The sequence below is a fragment of the Brachyhypopomus gauderio genome, chromosome 1, assembly GCF_052324685.1.
Source record: "Brachyhypopomus gauderio isolate BG-103 chromosome 1, BGAUD_0.2, whole genome shotgun sequence".
NCBI classification, from domain to species: Eukaryota; Metazoa; Chordata; class Actinopteri; order Gymnotiformes; family Hypopomidae; genus Brachyhypopomus; species Brachyhypopomus gauderio.
This window is the reverse complement of record NC_135211.1, coordinates 33,784,574-33,803,125: the sequence shown is the minus strand read 5'-3', so window position 1 is coordinate 33,803,125 and position 18,552 is coordinate 33,784,574. Positions and strand designations below refer to the sequence as shown.

Here is an 18,552-nt window from a genome sequence, read left to right as displayed (position 1 = left end):
AATAAACATTCAACACAAACAATGGAAACAAGATTACAGCCAGTTGACAGAGTTAACCACAGTACACTAAGCAAAAATACAATTAATCAAAGCACACAAAAGACATAAAAAACGAACTGCAAAACCCTCTGCTGTGACCACGGGATAGACTCTGATAATGAGAACCAACACACAATATGTGAACACTAGAGGTGCATTCAACTAAGGATTTTCATAGTCGAATCTGATTCGTCAGATTTTCCCTTTAGTCGACTAATAGTCTAATCATTTTTTTTTGTTTTGTTTTTTTTTTATCTAGAGCACCTTAAACGGGATCCCGTTCTCATTCAGGACTTTTTTCCACTTCAAAGTAAAAACCTAAAACACTCAGATAAATGAATAAACATGGTAGGTTGGCTTTATTCAGCTTTTATTTATTTACTTATTGATTTTTTTTATGAAACGTTAGAGAACATTAACCGTCAGTGCGCATATCGAACTCAGACAGGCACTATGCAAAATGTCAAAAATATTTTAATTAAAATATGCCTGCCTGAAAATATAAAATTTCCACACAACAGCAAAAAAATTTATAAGGAAAGGTTCAAGTAACGGGGTTTAAAAAGCAAACAACAACAAAAAATGTTTATAGGCCTTGCCGAGACGCACTGCGACAAGACGAGACGACACAACCGAAACGACAAACGGCCGGTTTTTTTTTTCGCCTTACGCGTTTTAAATGGTATGCCATGTTGGTTGTTGTCGTGCGAAATGAAAGACGTTGATGACATAACTTGCACTTTACTTTGTTTGATTCATCTTTATCTTTTTCACATTACTTTTGAAGTTTTTTTAGTAGCATTATAATCTCAGCAGATGCTGCGTATCCTGTAGCTGTTCAGCTCCACTCATTTGGATTGTGCAAATGGGGTGTGATTTATTAATGTGTAGTAAGGAAGATGCCTATTGTTAATGCGCACACATCATTTAAAAATATTTATTAACAGAAATTAGGATGATTTTATTTGACAAAAGGCTATATATAACGAAAACAAAGACATTACATGTAACAACTAATTCTTAGCAGCATCCTTGGGCACCCCCATGCAGTTAGGTAGGCTACATTCAACTATGACGTTCATAGTCGACTAGGGGGTATAGTCGACTATAGTCGAATCAGCGACTATTGCAGGTCACCCCTAGTGAACACACACCTAACAGGGACACCAGAGATCTTAACACACACAGAGAGATAAATCACTGGGGTTAAGCACAAATATAGCTACATACACTCGACCTGAGAAGACTCATAGAACAAGAGAACATCTGAGACATGAACATAATCCAAACCAGGGCACTAGCGATAGTTACAAATGCTGAGAAATATTGAACCAGGCTAAGCGCGGGCAAATAAGTATATGCACACTTCACCAGAGCACTTACGACACAAAACAAGAACATAAGACCTACAGGAGAGGACTCGAACACACACGGAACATAAACCAATCTAATTACATACAAGAACCAGAAACAGCTGACACCACCAAACCAGATGGAGGCAAAACTAAAGAACATGAAAGCAAGACACAGAGCTGGAGGGCCAGGCGAGACGTGACAGCAACGACACGTGTGATGCACCACAGAGAGGAGGCAGCTATTCCCAAAATGCATCTGCTCTCAGGCCCCTTCTAGTATCAGCATGTGACGTGTCTGGGAATATTTCCCTCTTGTAATGCTCCCAGTACAAGTTGTGCAAGGTTAAATAAACACAAACAAAAACATTTGGACACTTTGAGATGATTTTTAGTTTTGTGTGCTGCATAATTTTGGATGGAACACTTCTCATTGGCTTTCATCTAGCAAAGAACCAAGAGGCTTTTTGCATCTGCCAAAAGCTATAAATGTATTATGTTTTTTAAGACTTTTATTTTTATTTGAACCAGAGGGTAGAAACTCTGTCTTGGAAGATAACACTTTACTGTGTTATACATGCTGTACATGCTGAACAAATTACATTAATTGTACCTGACAACACGTAGATACTCACCCATTATTAAGGTTTCTGCAAGACTTTTTTTTTCAAAACCAGTGCCCAGTCAGGATTCTCCAGAAGGTGTGTGACTGCTCCATGGTTTTAGCCTTGATTTAAGTGCACTTCCAAGCTATTATGCTAATACTTGTTTTTGCGATCATTTTCGGGCTTGTTTCAGGTTCCACCATGTATTGAATCGCATATATTTTTTTGGATTTTGCTCTGGCTCTAAACGTGGGAGTGATGCACGCGCTTTTCCTGGGTCTGCCAGTTGGGCTTTGGACCTTTTCACTCCAACTCGCCATAATTGAAATTCTCCAGCCTGCCTGAGGCCTTCGTTCATTATTCATTTCCTTTTTGGCCATGCATCGCCGCGCTAATCGGTTTCTCGGCAATAGGAAATTGAGGTTGGGACAGGAAAAGAACTGGCCAAGGGGTTACGGAGACAGTTAGCAATGAGTCGGGTTGCCCAGAACGATCTACCACCCGAACACAATCTGAACACCACACAAACATCACCTTGGTACCGCATTTTACCACAAGGCAGACAATGCGGAGCGACGCCGCTTATTTGGTCGAGCCCCGTGATTTGCTAAAACAGTGGGAGTTCCGGATACCAGTTGTGGGCGTGCACGTGCGAGCGCCTCCCGGCAGGACACAAGCGCACGCCAGCAGGGGTAGCAGCATGTGGGGGTGGAGCCCGGCCATAACGTGGCGTTGGTCAGGAGGAGAGGGTTTCCATGCCTGGAGATAAGATATACGAGGGATGAGGGAGTGAAGGAGTGCAGGTGAAGAACGTGCAAGAACGTGGAGAAAGGACGTGGGGTATGACGGGCTGTCATAATGGTTATAATGGTGTGTCATAATGGTGCCCAAGAGCGAGAGAGAAAAGAAGAGGAAGAAGAAGGGATGGCTGAGTGACAGCCACGGGGGGCTTTGCTTCTCATTTGGTTCACAGGGAGACTTTGCTCTCTTCCCTCCCTCGTTCTTTCTCTCTTTCTTGTCCGTCCATACAAGCACTCCTCCCATTTATGAGTCTCGTTCTTTTGAGACCTAAAAATGAGGGTTAATGTTATTCTCTCTCCACATAGCCTTCACGAATGATCAGACAGACATATCGGCCTACACAATTACTCCCACTGAGTCCCTCTCTCTCTCGCTCTCTCTCTCTTTCTCACATGATCTCTTTCTCTAGCATTTCAGCCATCCAGTTACAGTACATTTGAGCATGATCACACTGTTTTGATTTATGAGATGAGGGCTTTATGATATGGGAGCTTTCATCTTCTTCCCTTTCTCTCTTCCATCTCTCTGGTAGTGCGGAGCAAGGGTACATATCTCCTGTGCGCCGTTCTTGTAGAATGAATCCACAGCACCCCCTGCAGCCAAATATGTGTGTGTGTTTGGGATTTGGGACAGAGTCAGAATCAGCTGAGGATAAGATGCCTATTGATCACCATTTTAGGATGGTTGCTTTTATCATCTCCTATGTCAGTTGGCATGAAAGTCGTTTTGTATCATATCAAAATAAATGTTTATTATGATGAGGGCAGAAATCCTAAAATAGTTAGGCCTTTACCTGTGTTTATTTGCTTATTAGCATAAGGTTTTCCTAAGTGGGTGTAGGGTCTTTTTCAGGGGGTACTGTCACGGTTAGCCCCTCTCCCAGCTGTCAATCATGTATGTTTTGTTTATGTAGCCATGTGCAGTTGTAGTCCCTCCTTGTGTTTTGTAACCCGACCCTCTCGTTAGTGTAATCATTTGTTGCTCGTTTGGTCTTGTCTATTTAAACCCTGTGTTTGGTCTTTTGTGTTGCTGTTCATTGCCGAATGTTATTGCTAATGTTTGAGGTGTTTGCTCGTTCAGCTTTGTGTACGATCGTGTTTCATGTTCTCCAATGTATTACGGTTCATGCTTGCTTGTATTGTCACTATGTCTATTCACGCTGGATATGTTTCTCGTTCGGACTAATTAATAGATTTACCCAAGCTTGCCTGTGTGACCTTGAATTCAAAATGGCCTTTAATGAATCGTGCTCGCGTTTGTGTCCGCCCTATCACTCCATGATGCCACAGGCGTTACAGGTTCAGCATGATATTCTTCAAAACATGCATAACAAATGTTTGTGGAATGTCAAAAGAGTTTCCTCTTCAAACAGGTTTGGTTCAAGGTGAATTTTGATGACTTTGGCTTTCCATATCTGGGTGCATGGTTGCTGTAGTAGCTATGCCTTTTCCCCTTTGTTATATACTCTTCATATTGGTGGTGTTGAACTGCACTTCCAAATAAGCCTCGCACACACATTTAGCTGCTCATACAGTCATTACCCAATCCATTACTCAATATCCATTACCCAATGCCTACAAATAGATATTTATAAACTTGAAATTTTCCAGAATGAAGAGACTTCATTGGATCAGAAATATTTCACCACAAACATATGCATCAATGCACAATACTTTATTGATAAAGTGGCCACAACAAACAGGCAGGAATGGAACTGCTACTACAGGAAAACACGGGGGAGGATATCACACACACACACACACACACACACACACATACACACACACACACACACACACACACACACACACACACACACACACACACACTCACACACACTCTGCACTGACAGTAAGACATCCTATCCCACTAATTATACTACTACAAGACATAACTAAATGTCACATACCAACAATGACACACCGGGGAATAACATTTAAGCATTACACTGGGAATGTGGGTTTGGGGGGGGGGTCTGTTCTCTTGCCCCCGCCCCTATACTATCCCCTCTCTGTTTCTGCACTCCTCTCTGCCCTTGCCTCATCACCATGCATCTGAATGACTCTCTCTCTTGGCCCTGACTCACACCTGCATCGCCCCCATCAGTAGCACAGGGACACGAACCATTAGCATCAATGATGAAAATGATGAATTGTGTCAGGGGCGGGGGGGGGGGGGGGGGGGGGGGGGAGGTGTTTGTTACAGATACTACAATCTATCTGATTGATAGCAGATCTGCAAGGCCCTTTTTAAATTTTCCTGTCACTGTCTAACAAGGAAACAAACTCTACTCTGTCACTGGGCACCGTTTTGAGAATGACGCTAGTCTGTTGGGAGATGTGGCAAAGCAACAGAGTTAAAAATGCCCTCGTGCTCCTTGTCGACCTGTAATCGCACGGCTCCCCACAAGGTGTCTCTCTTGTAGCGTTGTAGTAACAGCCACCGGAGCGCAGATTCGAAGGCCTCTCAGATGTAGAAATGAGAACGGAGGGGTTCATATGGATGCAGTGATCCTGACACGCTCCTGCCATACAGTACTAGACACAAAACACACACCCCAGCTGAGGGGGTCCATGGTCTCATATAGCTATTCCAGAATGTCTATTCCCAGATGTTTGCAGGAAAGCGGAGTCCCTTATTATGTGTGTTAAGCACGTGTGCCTTCCATCTATTTTATGTGCTCATGTAGAAAAGGCATCACCTCATTGTGTGCCTGGCCAGTAAAGTGGCTTTTACGCTGGGGTGAAATGAATTAAACCTCTGTCAGATTGTTGTTTTTCGAGCAAGTACAAAATGTCATTGCATTGTTGGTCATTCATCTAGCAGTATGGCGTGAACTCGGGAACAGTTTCGAACCGCTGTGGTCCGTTCACCCATCTGCGACGTGGACCGCTGATGTCCTTGCCGCTGATGATCTCGGTGGGGAACAGGCTCTTGATCTCTCCGTATCACTTGCATCCTTGCCTCTGTGTCCTCTTCTCTCTGCCCTCGACGTGTTGTACCCTTATCCAGCTTGCACAGAGCAGGCCAGGGCATGACATGGGCTCCACCCTGCAGGGGAGATGCGCAGATCTGAAACTCCCTTTGTACAATGGTGAAAGACTGCATGTATCAGAAGCGTTGGCTTGTAATGACAGGTTAGTGGCTGGGCTTCTTCCTGGGGTGCTACCCCCTACTGCACCATCCCTTTGGCTGAACTCGGAGCAGTTTTAACGTGCACTGCTATGCTGCTCATGGTTAAGACTCTCTCTCAGAGCACTGATCCCAGAACAGCTCTCCTGGCCCACTGCTTGTCACCCCTTTCCTGGACATCTAGGGTACTGGCTAATTAGCATGCAATGCAACGGTGGCGGCTTATTTCAAGCTTGTTTGGAATGGAGGCAAAGGTGGGGACCTTTCGCCCTCGCTCTCAGTGATGCGACTGTGGCTGTCTGAGTCCAGATGTCTGCGGCTAACATTCGCTTCATGGCCAGATGAGGAGAAGTCTGGGTGATGAGCCATGAAGGACTTCAGCTAACATGACTGTCACCTCCACAGGAGGCCGGGCGTGGCTTCACCCACCAGGCTTCATTTTGTTGTACACTGTGTGAATTAATATTTCCGTTTGTTTTGATTTGTTTTTTATTGTTCATGTGTACAAATGTTGATGCAGTTGATGTAAAATGGTCAGTGGACTTGACTGATCTGCAGTGTCTGTGACTGATCTGCAGCCCTCGGATCTCAGAACAACAGGCATCTGTCTAACAGCAGAACTGAAATGAGAAATGAGGGGGAGAGAGGGGAGGGGGAGACAGTGAGAGAGGGGAGGAGCAGACAGTGAGAGAGGGGAGGGGCAGACAGGGAAAGGGGGAGGGGTAGACAGTGAGAGAGGGGAGGAGCAAACAGTGAGGGAGGGGAGGGGCAGACAGTGGGATAGGGGATGGGGCTAAGGAGTGTGTTATCACCTCTGACCTCTGTGTGGCCGGCTGCAGAGACCACAGGACCAAGACAGCCCTGACAAAGCACAGAATCCATGCAGTGCACAGTCCATAGACATATATAAAGACTACACTTGAGTACATACTACCAAGCATCAGGAGTAAACACGGCCACTGAACGCTGTTGTGATCAAATCCAATTTTATTTATAGAGCACCTTGAAATCAATGTCATTGGCCAAAGTGTTGTACACAAGTAAGAGCATACAGGTTTAAAATACATATAAAAGAAAAATCACAGTTAAAACAATAAACAACAACAACCAACATCTCAGACTGGGTTAAAAGCCAAAGAGAAAAAATATGTTTTAAATATGTGACTCAGCCTGCCTGATGTGCAAAGGGAGATCGTTCCATAGTTTTGGGACAGCAACTGAAAAGGCACGATCACCTCTCATCTTCCTCTTTATCTTTGAGTTAACTAAAAGTGACCAATCAGCTGACACGAGTGAGCGTGAAGGGGCGTATGAGTGGAGGAGGTCAAATAGATACGGTGGGGCGAGGCCATCAAGACATTTAAAAACAAATAAAAGAATTTTAAAATCAATCCTAAAATGAACTGGGAGCCAGTGAAGTGAGGCTGAAATCGGTGTGATGTGCTCACATTTTTTGACACCAACTAAAAGTCGAGCAGCAGCATTTTGTACCATCTGTAGTCGGGTAAGTAGTGTCTGGTTCAGCCGAACATAAAGTGCATCGCAATAGTCCAAACGAGTCGTGATAAAAGCATGGATTAAAATCTCAAAGTGGTGCCGAGAAAGAAATTGCTTCACCTTTGTCAGTTGTCTTAATTGAAAAAAGCTGGACATGACTACTGACTTAATCTGAGCATTAAATTTTAGATTACTGTCCAGTTTTACACCCAGATTTGTTGCTGTCTGTGTCCGATACTGATTCAAAGTACCAAGATCAACATTAATTTTGGTGATGTTCTGAGGTGGCCAATCAACAGCAAGCAAAAGGCATGAGCGCAGTGATGTCACTGACAGATTACAGAACCTCTTTCTACTGAACTGTACTGAGCATGCATACATGCTCTGTATGGGCATCTGCCCGTGATTTGGGGTGTGCATATTTTTACACAAAGGTGAGGTTACAGCTTCGCTTTCGCAGTCAAACACCATCAGGCCCGAGCCACTGGGTGGGGTTGACGTAGCGTGCTCTCCCCCAGATGCCCCACCAAATGGCTAGGAACAGCCCGTTATGTTGTGGTCCCCCAATAGTGGAGTCAATAACTTGGTGATCTCTGGCTTTTCTGACGTAGCAATGGCAACACCATGTCTATACAATGTCCACCATGTCCAGTCACCTATCCAGCCTGAAACTTGATAGGTGCGACCGGCACGTAGCCTCCCGTGAAGGGTGAGCGTCATTTTAACAGGCATGCTAGTGGAACTAGGAGCTTTTTAATTCAAACCTCACCTAACCAACTGGGCCATAGTGAGTCAAAGTTAGCAGACCTCCCACACAAAGCTCTACAGACCGAGGACAAGAGGTCAAGATCTCCATTCCAGGCACATATCTCAACCTTGGCAAGCGTATCTGAGTGTGGGTGCTAGCAACAATGCTTGCCTGAACACGGATTGTCGAGATGCGTGCTCTGTATTTTAGAGAGCGAAACAAGAACTTTGCAAGGAGTGTGTGAAGCCATGAAGTGTTTATGTTAACATTCACACCTGTCTAGACTGGAAACAGATGTCAGTAATTGGCAGTACTAGAGATCCAACGCTGAGGAGTTATTCTGCACTGTACACAATAATTCTGTGTCTGCTGTAGTTTTTCATGAGTATAGGTTTCAGGAGTACGTCATGGCGAAAGCTGCCCAGAACTCTTAGAACGTCTGTGCGTTGGTAGACAGAGCTCTACTGGGAGGCGTCTGCTTTTGTGGAGACAGAAGGAAATAAAGACACGGGCACAGGGGATTAATAGCTAGAGGACTTCCTCATACTGAAGGTCTGGCACCATACAGGGGACACAGAAGAGGAACAGCTTGCTGATGATGAGACTAATGTGGTCTGACTATCAAAGGTGCATAAGTAAAAATCCTGCCACGTTTTTTTGTCAACCCATTGGTTTAACTAATCATTACAGTTGAGGGCTTGAACTAATTAACAAATTTTAGTGGTTGGAGCAAAATTGTGGCAAGCACTTTTTTGTTTCTGAACCACTCACCCCCAATGATCACACATAGCCACGCCCGTGTGTGCATAATTCACTGAACATCTGGCTCCCCCCGTGTAGAAGTAAGTGATCTCACTTCCTTATATGTGTGTTTATACAACACTTAGCCATAATGAGGAGGAAAAAACCACATCCAAAATATCTCAGTGTTTCAGGTAAATGTCACAATGTCACATACCATGTTGTAGTCTTTTATTTTGTAATACGAAGACAAATCAGGAATTTCATGACTATTCTCACTCATAGGCTGCTACATTAGTTTACCATAAAAAGATCCCCAATGCTATTGGATAAATCTATTGGCCTTTAGTGTGTTTCGGGGGATCATTTTTTGGCTAAAGATCACCTCTTTATGTCCATCTTGAACCACAGTGAAATTTTATGGGCACTAAGCAGAGTAGGTGGCCAAATATCCACTGTAGTTAATATCCGCACTTGAGCAACTCCCAACTCTCTGGTTTCATACAGACGTAAAAGAACTTTCCGGATTATATTTACTCACATTTTACGACCTGCAACTGTACAGGAAGCTTCATGGTTGTAGACTACAACAAATGTTATCGCACAAATCATGATAATGAAATTTGTTGAAAGCTTAACTCCTGAAACAGTCAATTCAAAGACCCATAAAGTATTTGTTAACTGAATATAAAAATGTAGTAATAAAAAGATATTTTGTAAAAACAAAGCATAAATTTAGCATAAAAATACATATTGAAAATATGCAATATGCCTCTGTAATGAAGATGGGTGGGTATTATTGTTTTTAAAAAGCATAATCAATCAATATGATTTGATTATCACATTCAAATATTGATTAAGATTTTACTTCACCTACACTATACACTCAAACACTCAATAATAAGGATAATAAATCAGGGTTATCTGTATATGTGCCAATACAGCACATTTAACAAACAGATTAAGCCGGTATTGACATTTAAATCTATGTTTAATCCTGGAGGCCATTTCCTGTCCCATTCAAGTGCCAGTCACTAAGCAAGAAGAACGTGATTCATCTAAAGCACCTTTTAATGGGACATAAACATTAGATGGGACTCTGTTACAATCAGCATAGTGTGTGTGTGTGTGTGTGTGTGTGTGTGTGTGTGTGTGTGTGTGTGTGTGTGTGTCCATATTACTCCATGCTGTGACTCGTATGTGTTCCTGTCTGACCATACACCACTATCTTTCATTCCATCCTGCTCCCTCCACCCCACTGTTAACGCTTGGATGCACTTCAATTAAAGACCGGACAAGTTTGTTTTGTTAATTACAAAACATCTTAAATTTCATTTTTGGTGCACTGACGTTAAATGCCTCCTGAGCATTAAAACTTGTAGACCACACACACACACGCGCACACACACACGCGCGCACACACACACACACACACACACACACACACACACACATACGCGCGCACACACACACACACACACACACTTACACATACGCGCACACACACACACACACACACACACTTACACATACGCGCACACACACACACACACACTTACACATGCGCGCACACACACACACACACACTTACACATGCACACACACACACACACACACACACACACATACACACACACACACACACACACACACACAATGAGTATCGATGTCTGTCTACTGCATCCTTCCTTTCATTTGCATAATAAATAATTGATCAGCTGTCATAACCATGCAAGGCTTCCACCTTCTCCTCGAATAACGGCTGTAGTTTCTGCAGTCCTGCATACATTTCTACTTCAAAACTGATCAGACACCGCAACTCCCAGCATCCTTCAGAACAATAAAAACACACTACAAAAACAAATGCGTTCGCTGTAGTTCAGTGTGAGTGGGTAATTGAAACAAGTCACGAATTCCATGTCACTTCACACCCAAAAGGCGCAAAATGTTCTCAAAAGCTCTTTGATAAATGTTACAGCCACATTGAAGCAGTTTTGAGTTTTTTTCCCTGGTTTACCCCCTTCAATTAAAACCCTCACTTAAAAGCTTAGGTTCGCCATTAGTGACACGCAAGACTCCCTCACAACAGGTACTGCAATACTGCATGATTGATGAGCAAAAGTGTAATCACCTTCATTTCAAGCTCTGTATGAATTATATAAAACACACAGATACATTTAAATATAACAGCTTTTGGTGGGATGACGAGCTAACATGAAAGTAAATGGGAGTTGTTTTGGGCAAGCCATTTGACTCGCAGAACAGGAAGTGAAACTGTTCAGCAAAGTTCCATCCGAATCTCTTTTTAAGACTGAGAAGTTCCTTATTACTCTAAAAATGGAAGTACTGGTTATGCATCCTCGGTCTTAAATATGAGAAATGAGATAGAAAGTAAGTATACAGGCTCGTCTAATGAAGTTTACAGATCATTACACTGTGGTGAAGGGTGTCTCATTCGCATTCAGGCTTCTGGTGTTCATATATCTGTATCTTTTAACTTATTTCTTTTATCTGGCTAATCTGGAGCCGCGATGTTGTGATCATCGAAACGCTTGAAGGTCTATAAGTTCTTTGATGATTTAGCAACCCCATCCTACAGCGTCACACATTACCGTTTCTTTATCTTTCTCCCAAAACTCTGACTGATTAATGGGAAATTACTAGAGAGGGGCTAGCTGTCTGTGAACAGGGCGCAAAGCGTCCTATAAACTGTATTTATATCTGTATTTAATTATTACCTGTATTTAATTATTGCTGGGCCACAAAAGGGTCACCGTCTATTTCTATGCAATTTGAGTTGCATTCATTCATGTATGAGGCAAAGACCCTGCATGCATACCCTTGGGGCAGCTTTGCTGAACAGAGTGTTTTATCGTTAATATAGTTATACTACTGCTGTTTTCCTTTATGCATATTGTTTATGCTTATGCGTATTTTATCAAGACTGATCAGAACTACTCTCATGGGGATTGAGCTTTTTTTCTGCACAATATTGAGTCTTTAACATCTTTTTTTGCTTTTGATTATTCATGAACCTGATTAAATTAAAGGCACCATCTGCAGGTTCTGCAGCAGCCTGCTTTATGTGTTCTGTACTGCCACCTCCAACAATCAAGACCTTTAACTCACTCACTTTCTCAGTATCTGCTCCAAGTTTACATCTTCAAGTCATGGTTCAATTAAAAGTTTCCTGTGACCATGTCAGCGCTGTCATTTGCACAAGTCATTTTTACAGCGTGGCAATTATTAGATGAGCTCTCCTCCATTGCCCTGTTGTTGTTTGGTTACAAAGAATAGGTTGAGTTTTGCCAGGAGTAATTAAGATGCCATTACGCCCCGCCCTATATCTCTCTACCCTCTGGGAGGCTGTATCCTTTTTAACAGTCAGCACAAGTGCATGGTCCTATTGTTAATGAAGAGCATAAAGTGAGTTAGGCTCGAAGCAAAGTGGAGTGCTTAAAAGCTTATGGCAATGCCGAGAAAGGTGGTGGAAGCAGCGTGCCCATCTGTGTTATTAACATGCTTGTGAAAAGAAAGAATACAAGTGAAGGCAACTGCTGTAGGCTGGGTCTCAACCTTGGGTCACCTGAACCCTTCGCACAGACCACTGACTTCACCCGACTTCACTCAACTTCACTCAACTTCACTCAACTTCACCTGACATTGCCCGACTTCACTCGACTTCACCCGACTTCACCCGACTTCACCCGACTTCACCCGACTTCACCCGACTTCGCTCCACCGCATCAGAGGGGTTCAGTGCCAAGCACTTGTGCAGTTTGGACCCATCTTCATAAACAGAATGGGTCTCTCAGCATGCCAGACACTATGCCAGGTACTGCAAAGCACTGAAGGAGTGGAAAGCTATATCAGCAAGTCTGGGATCACTCATGGGTGAATCAGCCCAGATGCAGGGCCAACGTTTGACGTATGCCGTCCAGGACCTCCGTGAGCCGTTGCCCAAACATTTCTAAATCTTATTTGTTCTCAACCTGTTTTTCTGCCTGAGCCCTGTTTTAAAATGTAAGATGTTTTTCACTGCACAGTGGTTTTGTCCTAGTATGGACTAGAGCTGCAAAACTAGACTAGAGCTGCAAAACCATGGTAGTGATTGTGGATGGATGGTGGACAGAAACATCACCCAATCAAGGCTCCAGATCACATCATTTTCCCCAAGATCAAGGGAATATTTAAATGATGTGATCAAGCTATCCAACCTCAACATCTCAACACGTTTCACATTTTCAAAAGACCCATGGCGATCAACTGTACAGTTTTTGTGCCGTCAGTGTAATACAGCCAGCTACCTTCAACCAACCAATTTAAACAGCTTAATCCACAATCCTGCTGTGATGGACGAAGCCACTCTCAAATTGTGACAGAATCTGAGACATGAAGAAAGCAGTTGCCAGGCTCAGTATAACTATTTTCATGAACCGGCTGTTACTCTTGGCACAGTAGAAGAAAGAACCTAAAGAATATGAAGTTAAATGTTCATTTACACCTACAGAAAAGAACCACATTCATCATTCTACTCACAGACAACCAGCAATCAACAACAACCGTTTCACATGATGGCGTGTCTTTAATATGATGACACACGTCCATTTTTTTACACATTTTCATGGTAAAATTGCACTGCTCAGGAGATTACAAAATGTAAAAAGAGCGTTGCATTTTACAAACTAAAACATTCAAATCTTACAAGTCAATGGAGACCAGATTAATTCAAAGAACCCAGTGATGTACCAACAATTCACAGTGAATGTGGCCAAAACCAAACGCCTTCCAAGCTCTGCAAGATTGATCATTAATGCTGTGATGGAGCTGAACTACTTTTCCTTCTGGATTATTCCGGAACTTCATCCAGGAACTTCTGGTCCGTAGAAGTGAAGAGTTCAAAGATTACCAAATACGTATGGCATGGTATTTCACCTTGAAATGCTCACCGAACAGACCATATTGCAGCACTCAGGAAGTTGTATTTCAGGAATCAGCGGCGGCTTTATTGTCATTATGCGATACGTATAATGAGATTTGCAAAAAAGGCTGAGGTAAGGAAATCATATGAGAGAATCAATGAGAGAGGCTTTGTGGGAGCTCAGAGTGATTAGCTGTGCACATGCTCACCTGAAAGATGCAATATTAACAAGAACTGCCAAAGGTAATGAGAGGACTTTTTAATTCGCAATGGAGTTCACTAAATCCACAATGGAGAAGCAGTTTCCCACAATAGAGGAACATGGGAGCAGCTAATCTGAAACAGAAGCCTCAGATCTGAACTCAGATCTGGAAAATTATGCTAATTATGCTAATATGCAACTGACTGCTGAATGATCTGCATAACAGATGAGGTGTTCACTAAATATCTTAAAGAGGGAAGGTGAGGTACAGCTTACCTGTGTTGAGCAGCCATGCAGAGGAAACAGGATGAGTTCTAGTGGGACAGAAACAAACCCGTTTTTAGACCATTTTTAAAATATGGGCTAGTGCAGCTGATGGTGTCTTCCAATTAGACGAGCACCAATATCAGTGCCTACAGATCAGCACATTTTTCTGTTCAAACCATTATCTTACAGTGTGCCAACACCAGTGACAACCAGTGCGGCTGTGTTATTCAGTGATTTCATATTTACCGCTCATCCTTATTTTGTTGCTTTCTATGCTTCTGTCTCAAATGTATATATACACACACTGTATATATTAGGGTTTTCTGCACTGATGCTGAATTGCATCTGCCCTTGTGACTATCAAATTGCACTTCTAATGGCCTAGAGTTGCTAAGTGTTGAGATTCAGATAAGAATTTATCTGAATCTTATCTGATCTGGCTTTAGGAAGAGTTTAGTGTTAGAACAGTTTCCAAAGCAAGGGGGAAAGTTGGTTTTAATTGATAAATAGCAAACAGCTGTAGTCAAATGGCTGTGGTGGTACCCTAGAAGTTGCACAGAGGAGCTTTAGTTTGCTCAGCTGAGGGAACATTTGTGTGTGATTAAGTCTGGTCTCAGTTGACTATTTTTAGATTTTCAGAACCTGTGTGCCAATATTTTGTCATATTTGAGAAAAATAAAACGTTAGTGCTTCCTCCACTACATCTGTAGAGACGACATTTTCAGTGCAGAAACAAAATGTCCTGGAAAAGAATAATAGTGTCACATCTAATGGACACAATGTGAAATTCAAAACGTATGTGAGACTTTTCGCTCTCCAAAGTTCCTGTCCTGGCGTGTTTCATGACGTATTTCCTGACGTGTAATCTCAAACAGTGTCTGTTTTAAGCGGCGTCTGTTCAATGGAAGACTTCAACAAGCTAATCTTGAGCGACACAAACTGGTCAGGGATAAGAAGCGAATATGGAAGGGGATGCTTTGCTTCACGTGTTGGTTAAAGTGGGACTTTATCTCATATGCAGAGACTGGACAATAAATAATTCATGTGATTTCCCTCAGAATGAGTGAATCACAACCAATCCTTGTTCGATTTCTTTCTCTCTCGCTCGCTTTGTGACACGCTATTTAGCATCAGATGTTTTAGGTAAACTTGTTTTAGATTATCTGCTGGGGCATCACCTCTTAAACTGGAGAGACAGATCAGTAGGGCTATGAATAATACAGTGGTTACCTTGGCGGCAGCGCCATAGCTGAAGTATTTGCAGTAAATAATAGGGGAATTCGAGGGGGAATTTCCTCAAGAGAAAAAACATAGCTAGGATTTGCGATATATGAGCAAGCTGATAAGATTTTAACGGTTTCTTATTACAACACGTTACTAAGTTCTCCATCTCATCGTTAGCTTATTGCATACTTTATGGTTTAAAAAAAATGCATTATTAATATAGGCATTATTAATAATAAACACACTGACCTAACGGACAACTTTGCGTATTTCTCAACGCTGATGTGTCGTCAAAATATCACTGCGGTAGTTTAAAATATATATTTGTATTATTTATCTATCTATTTATTTATTTATGTATTTATCTAACTTTAAATTTCCAATGTTAAGGGCCATTTTTAATCTCTGCAAGTTGATCGGGGCTATACAAAAAAGCAGGTGCTATACGTCCTGAAACTGCAGCACGCTCATATGGAAAGCGGGACAGCGCTAAGAGGTTACCGCATAATCCTGGTGGGAGGAAAGCGGAGTGGGGGGGGGGGGGGTGGGACATAACGCGCGCGGGAGGAAGGGACAGGAGAGTCGGGGGGCGGTTAGAGGGAGAAAACGAAAAAGACGTGGAGAACGCAGGCAGTCTAGCGGTTTGTCCCACATCAGCTTCAGTGATGTAGTCGACGCGGGAAGAGCTCTGCCTATTCGAGCTCGTCCAAGATGAAGAAACATTCTGCCAGGGTTGCTCCGTTGTCCGCTTGCAACAGCCCGGTTCTCACCTTGACTAAAGTAGAAGGTACGTGCGAGCACATGACAAGTCCCGGCGGGGACATCCGTCTTCCACCCGTCCGCAACAAATTACCTCCAACCACTATCGCTAGTGCATCTACACAGTCCAGTCCGAAGTAGATGTTTCGGCAAATGTTTTTGACTTAAAATGTGTTAAATATATTATGCAAAAACTTCGTGTTTAACTGCGCTGTTGCACAAAAAAATGTGCGCTGACAAATGCTTGTGTGCCGGGTGGATTTTCGGATAAGCGCGCCCTCGTTTACGCATTATGATAAATTGTTATTTAATGCACTCCACCTCTTGGTGCTGTTCCGTAGCCGGGAGCGGACCAGGAACAATCCAGATTATTTGAATGAGTTATTAGCCCACAGATTGGTGATTAATGTGTTAATCGTGCATAAACGAACGCTCGCGTGCCTCAATTTAAGCCTAGTCGTTTTCTTAATAGAAATATAACAAATTGACTTAAAATTGTTTTCATATGTCCTCCACACACTGCGAATTAGACAAGTTGTTATTGCAGTTAGGGATTCCCTACACCCGTCCCTTGGTGACGGCGCATTGGGAAATAAAAGCCCCCTTACAGCCCTGAATCAAATTAAATTACCAAGAAAAGAAAAAGTGACTACGACTCGCCTTGAATCGGCGATAAATCCCTCGCTGTGATGCTGAAAGTTTAATGTAAGATCACATTTTAACTTCATATATTAGATGTAAGTGTGCAGATTTGAGGCTGTTGCTGTGTGGCATGTGTTTGAAGCCCAGCACCAACTACAGGATGAGGAATGTGCACATTTTGTGATGATGGGATTAGTCAGAAAATTGGTATTTCCTGTTGAGCTACTTTGTGCTAATTACATCTCCCGGTGATTCCTGCTTCACCACTGAATGAGTAGCTTGCATGCAGCAATCTGAGTGGGACTAGAGTGGGGGATGAGAGAGAGAGAGAGAGAGAGAGAGAGAGAGAGAGAGAGAGAGAGAGAGAGAGAGATTTTGATTTGGCTGTATCACTACTAGATTTGATATTTTTTATTTTTCTATTATTGCTTTGGCAACAGTTGTTATTTACAATTCATGCCAATAAAGCCATTTGAATTTGAGAGAGAGAGAGAGAAGCAGTGAAGTACTGGTGATGTCCTGTGTTTCAGAATTATCCTCTAATTGTAATACACCTTCAATTCACTTTTTTCACGATTTTTCTTAAGCACCTCTGGATAAGGGTCAGTATACGGCAGTTCACATGATGTGAATATTATTACAAAGGATATTCAATGCTAATTTATAATTTCAAATGTCTTAAGACGAGGGTCATTAAACAGCAGCATGTGTTTCTTTGTTTTCTTGGCGTCTGCATCATTACCACAGATGACTGATGGCTGAGTGGTGTAGAGACAAAAGGGTCCATTCAAAACTCATTCTAGTTGGATGACTTGTTTTTTGTGTTGTATTTACTGGTAAAACAAAATTAATCATTCAGTCAAGGACCAAATAAGTCCTAAATTCAGGGCTTTGGTAAATCTGAAATCTAAACATGTCAGATGGAAAGAGAAGTGTTGGTTTAATACGTTAAACACCACAGCGGTAGGAGTACTGTAAGTATATAGGCTGATCATAATGGACAAGATTTAAACTGCTGTGAAGAAGTGCTATAATTCATCCCACCCTTCATTCACCCTTTTGCTGCATGTGTGTTTTGATGGGGTCACGTGCGGACTCTTGCCATTGCAGTGCATTATGGGATACTCATTTATTATGCGCCTTTGAATCACTCTAACTAAGTCAGGAATTAAGTGGATCGTTCTATTTCAATGGACTTGACATGTTTTGATAAAATATTAAATAACTGCTCAACAGTATGATTATGGATCACTGTGACCTCTAGTCAGGGATTAAATGCTACAATTATGGCATTTTGTATACAGTTCTCCATTGAGACTACTGAGATGGGGCACTGGTTTGTATTATTGTTATAAAACAGACTGGCATCCAAACCCAAAGTACTCCCAGGAGTATATTCAGTCATTTTTGGCTTACTGTATCTTTCATCTCGCAGTAGTTTATATCAAAGGCTTGGCATGATCTAGTTCTGACCAGCCCAAAATGTATATGAATGCACCAAGTACATGAAAAAGTTTACTAGGCAGGGTTTTGGGGTTTTACTTGTTTGTTTATTTGTGTGTGTGTGTGTGTGTGTGTGTGTGTGTGTGTGTGTGTGTGTGTGTGTGTGTGTGTGTGTGTGT

General features: G+C 42.4%; 1 protein-coding gene and 1 long non-coding RNA gene across 4 annotated transcripts in view; one reads left to right on the top strand and one right to left on the bottom strand.

The window, feature by feature from the left end:
* Positions 1–18,552, top strand: part of slc35f3b (solute carrier family 35 member F3b) — a 53,120-nt gene that overhangs the window by 16,000 nt on the left and 18,568 nt on the right. The window contains exon 1 of one of the 3 annotated variants that reach the window (XM_077010877.1): positions 16,119–16,316. The exons of the other annotated variants lie outside the window; for them this stretch is intronic. Coding sequence (XP_076866992.1) covers positions 16,241–16,316 — 76 coding nt within the window. The 5' untranslated portion in view covers positions 16,119–16,240. Of the gene's footprint in view, positions 1–16,118; positions 16,317–18,552 lie in introns of those variants that run through there. 3 annotated transcript variants of the gene reach the window in all.
* LOC143518410 (uncharacterized) lies at positions 5,587–14,746 on the bottom strand. The gene is made up of 3 exons (XR_013132164.1): positions 14,552–14,746; positions 14,315–14,352; positions 5,587–5,848 (listed from the first exon to the last, which is right to left on the bottom strand). It is a non-coding gene; the product is annotated as an uncharacterized LOC143518410 (long non-coding RNA).